Source organism: Barbatula barbatula (assembly GCF_947034865.1).
Source record: "Barbatula barbatula genome assembly, chromosome: 5".
In the NCBI taxonomy this organism is placed as follows: Eukaryota; Metazoa; Chordata; class Actinopteri; order Cypriniformes; family Nemacheilidae; genus Barbatula; species Barbatula barbatula.
In genome coordinates, this window is record NC_136769.1 from 1,334,913 (window position 1) to 1,344,691 (window position 9,779).

The window sequence follows — 9,779 nt, forward strand, 5'->3', positions numbered from 1 at the left end:
TATACAGAGGAATATCCTTACCAGGATAAAACAGGAAAATGTATAAAAGTTCACAAATCATCAAACTATTTTTCTGCTGAGCAGAATAATTCCCATTTGTCTGTCAGACTCAGTTCCTCTGCGTAGAGTCTCACATGAAGATGAAAACACCTGAACCTTATACGTCAGTGATTAAACTAAGTTTGTGATTGGCCATGGACATTACAATTGACCAAACGAGCAATATGGGATCTCATAAAGCAGCACAGTAGACTGTTTGTGCACTAGCAGCGTATCTTTGTGCACACAATGGCGTTTTGCAAAAGCAGAGGAAATGAATTTGTTATTCTACTTGTGTTTACGGTCAGTACACTCAGTACTTTAATACACTGCAGAAGTTTGTCTTTGACACAAACGACTAGTGATGAAGGGGAAGCGTTATCTGATATGTCAGATCAAGAGACACTTTATGACCAGTTTGCTGATTTTGACAGCCCCATTGATGACGACACCTTCTTTGGTATGTAATGTACTTGTGTGTCATTGTGTATATGGAAACAAAAAGGATTTAAATGTTGGTTCGAATCGCTTTCATTGTATTTCAGATGAAGCTAGTGATGAAGGGGAAACGTTATCTGATATGTCAGATCAAGAGAGACTTGATGACCAGTTTGCTGATTTTGACAACCCCATTGATGACGACGCCTTTGGTATGTAATGTACTTGTGCATCATTGTAGTTTGTGGTATAAAGGATGTAAAGTCCCTGTGAACTGGAAGTTGCCGTTGTTCAGTATTTCATAGGGAAATGGAATTGTGACCTACACTGAAACTATTAACAATAAACGCTGCAACATTTCATGAGAAATTTACATCGACATTTAAAGTCCTAGTGAAACTAAATGACAGTTATGAATCGCTTTCATTGTATTGCAGATGAAGCTAGTGATGAAGGGGATAAAACATTATCTGATATGTCTGATCAAGATACACTTTATGACCAGTTTGCTGATTTTGGAAACCTCATTGATGACGACGCCTTTGGTATGTAATACTTGTCATTGTTGTATATATGGAATTGAAATGCCGGTTTCGAATCGTTTGCTTTGTATTGCAGATGAAGCTAGTGATGAAGGGGATAAAACACTCTCTGATATGTCAGATCAAGAGAGACTTGATGACCAGTTTGCTGATTTTGGAAACATCATTGATGACGACAGCGTCTCTTGTATGTAATGCTCTTGTACATTGTGTTTATGGATTCATATACACTGTTACCAATCACTTGCATTGTATTTCAGATCTGCCGAGAAGCGCTGCAATGCGAGAACCATTAGAAGGCTCATCTGAAGAACCCTGGGATGACATGTCTCCAAAGCTGAAGTGTGATAAAGATTTTATGAATTTGCAACTCTTTGGTTCTGGTGTGGACCAAGTTGAGCTTTGTCGAGGTAAGTTGGGAATTCCTGTTTGTCTTTGACTTGTATGACCTTCACTGGCAAAATTGACAATTGTTTGCTGTAATGTTTTTATTTCCTGTGTCAATTGGACTCAATAAATTATACTTTATACGAAGCTCAAATGTCCTATAAAATCGAACTGTTGCTTTTTAGTTTTATGGAATTGGCCATTTTTCCACTGTAGCACTAAATGGGCAAAATTCTCGAGTGTGTTCACTTTTGCCGAAGGATCTACACAATGAAATCTTTGGTCCTTTACCACATAGTGCTTTCAAAGGGAGGGGCTGCGGTGAGCCGTTGGTGGCGATTTGAAACCTCACCGCTAGATGCTGCTAAATTTCACTGGACCCTTAATGAAAAGTGTATCGAGATTTGCAGCATTGAATCTCCTTTAACTTATTTCTCACAGATAGTTCTGCACCGGTTCCTCTTGGCCATTTGCCACCTAACTGTGGACACACTTCACACACTCATGGAGGTCTTGTTTATGCTACACCCTATAATGGATGTGGTGTTACACAAAAGGTACTTATGGTTAATTTGCTCTTGTGTAAGGTTAAAAGCTATGAAGCCAACTTGTGTGTTTGTGTTTTTCAGGGAGGGAAGTATGTCATGCAGATGCAATGGCAGGGAATCCCTGTTTTCCTCTCTTGTCCTAGTCTGTTGTGAATGTGACCATGTCTGGATATCTGCCTCCTTGATTTCAACCAGACACAACTGTTACACCAGCTTCTACAACACCAACCCAAAAGCCACATCGTCCTTAACATATCTTTCCACCTCTCTGATGTCTGAAATAAATTCTCATTCCTTACATTTGACTTTGTTTTTAAATTTGAAAAGCTTGGTTAAATGGTTTTTATTTGTGACAAAGCTTAAACCTGCTGATACCAGTTCTGTCATTTAACATCCCAAACAAGTTTAAACCAAACCCATTATACTTTATGTCCTGTAGGACTGGAATGGTTTATCTTAATCCAAATATTGGTGTGATTTTTCTCTTCTGCAAAACCCAAATGAAAAATGTTGGTAACCAATAACCGTTGTTCCCTTTTGACTTCTATTGTATGGATCTAATGCAAGTTAATGGGACAAAGTTCTGTTGCAACATTTTTCAAAATATAATCTGTTCTTCAGAGGTTTGAAGTGACAATCGGCTTTGCGTGTACATTTGGTTGTAAAATTGTTTGCGGTGCAGACATTTGTCAGCGATCGTGACATATTGTGACGTCACTGAATGCTAACGCAGTCATGCAATGAGAAGAACATTGATGCAACGACTCTGAAAATCTGGCAATGTGAATTACTTATAAACTAAATATGTTTTGAACATATTCTAAATCCTATTTCCTTTAAATAAATCAATAAATTGTTTTATTTGCTAACAGAGTCTGTCATGACAGTGTCTTTATTTCCACACTATTAACGCTTGACTGAGCTGAAACCTTGCTCTTTCATAAGCTGCACATGTTCTACGGTTTCTAACAATCCACGTTTCTCAATTTCCATGTTTTTCTATTCTATATAAACCCTGATTGAATAAACAATGTCCAATACGCATTGTCATTGAAAAACATCCTCTTTTCTGATTCCAAATCTTCTCTCTGAACAAACCTTTCTTGTATGCATTTATAAAACCTGCCTTTTGTCCCATTCATTCTGCCACAATTCCTTTAATTTGCTATTATCCCTTTAACTTCAGACTTAAAGCCACTTCAATATCCGCTTGTGTAAGTTTCAGGGCCTGTTTAGCCAGATAATCAGCCTCCTTTCCTTTCACTGGAATCCACAAAGGTGACCAAAATACCATATTCTCTAATTCTAAGTAGACTGCTCATTATTTCATTATGATATCTTGTCTTGCTAAACATGTTCCACTTGACAAACCCCACTTGACAAACTATGACTTGTTTGTTCTAAACTTTGTAATTTTATTTTTTATTCTTAACTGGTTACTTTTATTTTTCTTATTTCTTAACTGTTTTATCAAATGGATATTTTTAATTTCTTCTATGTAAAGCACTTTGAATTGCCATTGTGTATGAAATGTGCTATACAAATAAACTTGCCTTGCCTTGCCTTGCCTAGTGCTGACAGGGAATCTGCGTATATTACTGACTTCATTGGTTGTATTTCTTCTATCCATTGAAGCGCTAGAATTATTGCTATCAATTCTGCAGTAAATACAGAAATATGTTCTGTTGTTTTCGATATTTTTATACTGAAATGAGGGATTTATAGTGCTGGTGTTTTCCCAGAGTCTGGATGACTGGAAACATCCGTAAACATTTGTACTGCACCCTAATAGGAAAGATTAATATCATTTTGTATACCTAGACTTTCTATCCCACTTCACTCTTATGTTTTACTTTATGCAATTGAGTGTCAATCAAAGGCATTGGAGAAAGCCAAGGAGGAATTACAGACTTAACCACAGTGGGAGCAATATTAATGTTACATATACCCAACTTCTGCGCTTCCTTATTGGCATTCCAACCAAAGCTTGAACCTTTTATACTCCTATTCCCAACAGTTCTTCAACACCATTTTAACTGGATGACTTTCCGAGTCTCCTTTTATACTAGTCCAGTATCAACCTCCTGGACAGCAATCAGTCTGGGTTCAAGACCGGTCATTCCACAGAGACTGCACTGCTCTCAGTCATCGAAGCCCTGAGACTGGCAAAAGCATCATCCATATCATCTGTGCTCATCCTACTGGATCTGTCTGCTGCTTTTGACACTGTCAATCATCACATCCTCCTGGCTTCTCTCAGTGCTATGGGTGTCTCTGTAATGGCGATGCAATGGTTTGAGTCCTACCTCTCGGGTAGGTCATTCAGAGTATCCTGGAGAGATGAGGTCTCAGTGTCCCAACAGCTCAACACGGGGGTGCCACAGGGCTCAGTGCTTGGACCGCTACTCTTCTCCATTTACATGACATCCCTTGGCTCGGTCATTCAGAAGCATGGCTTCTCCTATCACTGCTATGCCGACGACACACAACTCTACTTGTCATTTCAACCAGACGATCCGACGGTCGCTGCTCGCAACGCGGCATGCCTGAGTGACATCTCGCTTTGGATGAAGGATCATCACCTGCAGCTAAACCTTGCAAAAACGGAACTGCTTGTGATCCCGGCCAACCCAAAGATTCACCACAACCTTGCCATTCAACTAGGCTCATCAACGATTACACCGTCCAGCACAGCCAGAAACCTGGGAGTGGTAATCGATGATCGGCTTAACCTCACAAGTCATGTTGCCAGCACCACCCGGTCCTGTAGATTCATCCTCTACAACATTAGGAAAATTAGACCTTTCCTATCGGAGCACTCTACGCAAGTCCTAGTCCAGGCTCTTGTCCTGTCCAAACTGGATTTTTGCAAAGCGCTTCTGGCTGGACTTCCTGCTTGCACAATCAAACCTATCCAGATGATCCAGAATGCGGCGGCAAGAGTGGTCTTCAATGAACCGAAGAGAGCGCATGTAACTCCGCTCTTCATCAGGTTACACTGGCTCCCTGTTGCCGCCCGCATAAAGTTCAAAGCTATGCTCCTGGCCTACAAGACCAACACCGGATCTGCACCATCGTATCTCCACTCGCTAATGCAGATCTATGTTCCTGCCAGATCACTGCGGTCTGCAAAGGAACAACGACTAGTGGTACCATCCCAAAAAGGAAAAAAGTCACTCTCCCGTACCTTCTCTGGATCTGTTCCACATTGGTGGAATGATCTACCAGCTGCTACAAGATCAGCAGACTCGGTTGCCATCTTAAAAAAATGCCTAAAAACGCATCTCTTCCGTCAACACGTCGCTGATTTATTTTTCCTAATTCTCTTCCCTTTCCTTCTTTATAATAAAAAAAAACTACTAACCTCAATATTCTTAGCTTTGTAAACTGTGCTAGGCTTTAATGGACTAGTTTGATGCACTTATGTATTTTGTTGCCTATGTTGTTATAATTGCTTCCAATGTTTCCTCATCTGTAAGTCGCTTTGGATAAAAGCGTCTGCTAAATGACTAAATGTAATGTAAATGTAATTGTTAACATGATCCTACGAAACTTTAGAGGCATCTCTCCCCTCTCTACTTGAACTGCTGTTATTGGAGATGATCTAAAAGCTCCACAGCAAATACGCATTGCTTGAAAAAACACCCCAACTAACGTTTCCTTATTTACCTGAGCCTTTCTTATTTCAGATTCCAGACATAACACAGAATCTATTGTGTTTCGTCCTATTTTAAATCCACTTTGGTCAGGTGAGAAAAGATTTCCCTTCTCAATGACATATACCAGTCTACTCATAACCATGCGCTCCATCAGTTTACACAAATTTGATGTCAGTTCTATGGGTCCGTAGTTATTTGGCTGTGCATGATCCTTGCCAGGCTTTGCTATTGGCACAATAATCCCATGCTTCCATTTCACTGGCAATTTTCCTGATACTTTATTAAAAAGTCTCAAGATTATCTCTAGTGATGCGTCTGATAGATGTTTTACCATCTCATAGCAAATGTCATCTCTGCCTGCTGAAGTTTGTTTAGTCCCTGCCAGCGATTTTTTCAACTCAGACAAGGTAAATTCTGAATCCAACGCACATACAGATGCTTCTTTATCATCGAGTAACTGTGGATATTTACTCAATATCTCTTCTCCTAAACTTATAAATTGGAGTTATTATGTACTTTAACAAACGTTTCTGCTAGCACCTCAGCTGTTCCACTGTCAGTTAGAATTTTCCTGTCTTTATATTCTAGAACAGGTATGTTGCCATATCTTTGAGTCCCTCCCAACTTTCTAATCATACTCCATACTTCATAATTTTTATGTCTTCCCCAATAGTATTGGAAAATTCCCTCCAATAATTTCTTTTAGATGACTGAATTACTCTTCTAACTTTTGCCTATTTCCTTTTATATGATACTAAATCATTAAAATTAAGTGACCTTCTTACTCTCTTCATTCCACAAAGGCACTGCTTTCCTTCTACCACCCGTCTTCTTCTTACCTATTACTTCTGTAGCTACATTCTGAAGAACCTCACATATCATATAATTCAGAACATTAACATCAGTATCTTTCAGAAAATTACACATTTCTCTCTTTCCACTTTCACCTCACATGAAGATGAAACACCTGAACCTTATACGTCAGTGATTAAACTAAGTTTGTGATTGGCCATGGACATTACAATTGACCAAACGAGCAATATGGGATCTCATAAAGCAGCACAGTAGACTGTTTGTGCACTAGTAGCGTATCTTTGTGCACACAATGGCGTTTTGCAAAAGCAGAGGAAATGAATTTGTTCTTCTACTTGTGTTTACGGTCAGTACGCTCAGTACTTTAATACACTGCAGAAGTTTGTCTTTGAAAGAAACGACTAGTGATGAAGGGGAAACGTTCTCTGATATGTCAGATCAAGAGACACTTTATGACCAGTTTGCTGATTTTGACAACCCCATTGATGACGACACCGTCTCTGGTATGTAATGTACTTGTGTCATTGTTGTGTATATGGATTCAAAAAGAATTTAAATGACAGTTACGAATCGATTGCATTGTATTGCAGATGAAGCTAGTGATGAAGGGGAAACGTTCTCTGATATGGCAGATCAAGAGACACTTTATGACCAGTTTGCTGATTTTGACAACCCCATTGGTGACGACACCGTCTCTGGTATGTAATGTACTTGTATCATTGTAGTGTATATGGATTCAAAAAGAATTTTAAATGACCGTTATGAATCGCTTGCTGTGTACTGCAGATGAAGCTAGTGATGAAGGGGAAACGTTCTCTGATATGTCCGATCAAGAAAAGCTTGATGATCAGTTTGCTGATTTTGTAAACCTCATTGATGACGACACCTTCTTTGGTATGTAATGTACTCATGCGTATGGATTATTATTTTTTGGTTACGAATCTCTTTCATTGTATTGCAGATGAAGCTAGTGATGAAGGGGAAACGTTCTCTGATATGTCAGATCAAGAGACACTTTATGACCAGTTTGCTGATTTTGACAACCCCATTGATGACGACAGCGTCTCTGGTATGTAATGCACTTATACGTCATTGTAGTGTATATGGATTCAAATGTGTATGAGTCACTTGCATGTATTGCAGATGAAGTTAGTGGTGACGGGGATGAACCGTTATCTGATATGTCCGATCAAGAAAAACTTGATGATCAGTTTGCTGATTTTGTAAACCTCATTGATGACGACAGCGTCTCTGGTATGTAATGCACTTGTATGTCATGTTTCAAGGATTTAACTGTCAGTTACGAATCGCTTTCATTGTATTTCAGATCTACCGAGAAGCACTGTAATGCAAGAACCATTGGAAGCCCCAACTGAAGAACCCTGGGATGAAATGTCTCCAAAGCTGAAGTGTGATAAGGATTTTATGAATTTGCAACTCTTTGGTTCTGGTGTGGACCAAGTTGAGCTTTGTCGAGGCAAGTTGGGACAACCAGAACACAATGACATGTTAGGCCTTTTACCACCACAGTGCTTCGAAACTGTGTGGTGACCCGTTGTTTGCAATTCAAAACCTCAACGCTAGATGCTGCTAAATTTCACTGGACCCTTAATGAAAAGTGTAACGAGATTTGCAGCATTGAATCTCCTTTAACTTATTTCTCACAGATAGTTCTGCACCGGTTCCTCTTGGTCATTTGCCGCCTAACTGTGGACACACTTCACACACTCATGGAGGTCTTGTTTATGCTACACCCTATAATGGATGTGGTGTTACACAAAAGGTACTTATGGTTAATTTGCTCTTGTGTAAGGTTAAAAGCTATAAAGCCAACTTGTGTGTTTGTGTTTTTCAGGGAGGGAAGTATGTCATGCAGATGCAATGGCAGGGAATCCCTGTTTTCCTCTCTTGTCCCATGTCCTAGTCTGTTGTGAATGTGACCGTCTGGATATCAGCCTCCTTGATTTCAACCAGACAACTGTTACACCAGATTTCCTTCAACACCAACCGAAAAGCCAGATTGTCCTTAACATATCTTTCCACCTCTGATGTCTGAAATAAAATGTTTTATTGTCATTCCTTACATTTGACTTTAAATTTGTAAAGCTTGGGAAAATGTTTTTATCTGGGCCAAAGCTTAAACCTTTTGATACCAGTTCTGTCATTTACCATCCCAAACAAGTGTAATCAAACCCATTATACCTTTTGTCCTGTCAGGGAATGGTTTACCTTAAACAATATTGTGATTTTGTCTTCAAGACACAAAGGAAGAGCTTATGAAAAATTAATCTATAACCTTTCCCTTTTATTATATGAACATAAATCTAATGCATGGGAACGGGGACCAAAGATTTTTCAAAATGTGTTCTGCAGAAGAAAGTCATACAGGTTGAGTTGACAATCTGGTGAGTGAATTATGATTTCTTTATTTACACCCTTATGGCCATTTTAGTGTAGTTTTGCACACCTAAGGTGTTCCAGGTCACTGCGCTAAGATTAAATGATAGTGTAGTCTACAGGCCATCACGTCACACAGCACCCTGCTCTTGGTCTGTCAAACTTTACTGTTATTGTGCACTGTTTGGTTTAAATAAAGTATTTCAAAAACTACAGACAATCATAGACTGTAATGGAATAACAAAATGAGTTAAACACGGAGCGCCCACCGGTTTATTTTCCCCTTCATCCTGTTTACAAATATATTTTGATAAACTTACTCTTTCAAAAGTTTGCGTGAGTTTTTTTACTGCTGTACAAACAATACGAGGAATAAATGTTATCACTGGCTTTTCTGTCATATTACTGCAAACATGCAGGTGTATGGCAATCCCAATTAGCTTGTAATCACTGTGAATCCAAATTTTTTGAAACCATAATTAAGAATATTTCTACTGATAATTTATATTTTGACTATCTGTATTTCATTTTTACTATTTAAATATCACAGACTGCCATTCAATTTCAGATATCAAAATAACATTTCATGTTAAAAGTCTTCCAGATTATCAGAAATGCAATTCCTACTAGTAAAAAAACATATTTGTATATATCAATAATGGTGTGAACCCTAGTGATGTCTATTCTTGATATGAAGAATTGAATTACTACATGTAAGAATGCCAGTTTCTTGCAGCTGCTTCAGTATTTTGCCGTCACTGCTTCACAATCGTGTCGGTCTGTTGTCATCTTTTAGGTGGGTTATTATCGCCACCCTGTTACTTGAACGCGTCACCACCGCATCAGCACAGAAAAACAGGGGATTGTAGACAATCGCTCACAATATGGATTCATCCGTAGTCTACTATATATTTTTATTTTATGATGGAAGGAATTTTGTCCTGGATAATAAATCT

The 9,779-nt window shown here is 38.8% G+C and overlaps 2 protein-coding genes across 2 annotated transcripts; both read left to right on the top strand.

The window, feature by feature from the left end:
* Positions 1-234: 234 nt before the first annotated feature.
* LOC306894144 (uncharacterized protein) lies at positions 235-2,847 on the top strand. The gene is made up of 7 exons (XM_079456429.1): positions 235-499; positions 585-689; positions 915-1,022; positions 1,096-1,206; positions 1,280-1,429; positions 1,848-1,963; positions 2,036-2,847. Exons 1-7 carry the CDS (start codon positions 289-291, stop codon positions 2,105-2,107), a joined length of 873 nt encoding a protein of 290 aa, XP_079312555.1. The 5' UTR covers positions 235-288; the 3' UTR covers positions 2,108-2,847.
* A 3,815-nt stretch (positions 2,848-6,662) lies between these two features.
* On the top strand, positions 6,663-9,257 carry LOC306894142 (uncharacterized protein). Its single transcript, XM_079456427.1, has 8 exons — positions 6,663-6,929; positions 7,017-7,124; positions 7,213-7,320; positions 7,388-7,495; positions 7,570-7,680; positions 7,754-7,903; positions 8,094-8,209; positions 8,282-9,257. The coding sequence occupies exons 1-8, from the start codon at positions 6,719-6,721 to the stop codon at positions 8,348-8,350; spliced, it is 981 nt and encodes a 326-aa protein (XP_079312553.1). The 5' UTR covers positions 6,663-6,718; the 3' UTR covers positions 8,351-9,257.
* The last annotated feature ends 522 nt before the right edge of the window (positions 9,258-9,779 follow it).

Excerpts from the sequence above, each read along its gene's own strand:
- LOC306894144 (XM_079456429.1), top strand. The coding sequence starts at position 289 with ATGGCGTTTTGCAAAAGCAGAGGAAATGAATTTGTTATTCTACTTGTG. Across the intron at positions 1,207-1,279 it reads TGATGACGACAGCGTCTCTT|ATCTGCCGAGAAGCGCTGCA; the intron begins GTATGTAATGCT and ends ATTGTATTTCAG. Across the intron at positions 1,430-1,847 it reads CCAAGTTGAGCTTTGTCGAG|ATAGTTCTGCACCGGTTCCT; the intron begins GTAAGTTGGGAA and ends TATTTCTCACAG.
- LOC306894142 (XM_079456427.1), top strand. The coding sequence starts at position 6,719 with ATGGCGTTTTGCAAAAGCAGAGGAAATGAATTTGTTCTTCTACTTGTG. Across the intron at positions 7,496-7,569 it reads TGATGACGACAGCGTCTCTG|ATGAAGTTAGTGGTGACGGG; the intron begins GTATGTAATGCA and ends CATGTATTGCAG. Across the intron at positions 7,904-8,093 it reads CCAAGTTGAGCTTTGTCGAG|ATAGTTCTGCACCGGTTCCT; the intron begins GCAAGTTGGGAC and ends TATTTCTCACAG.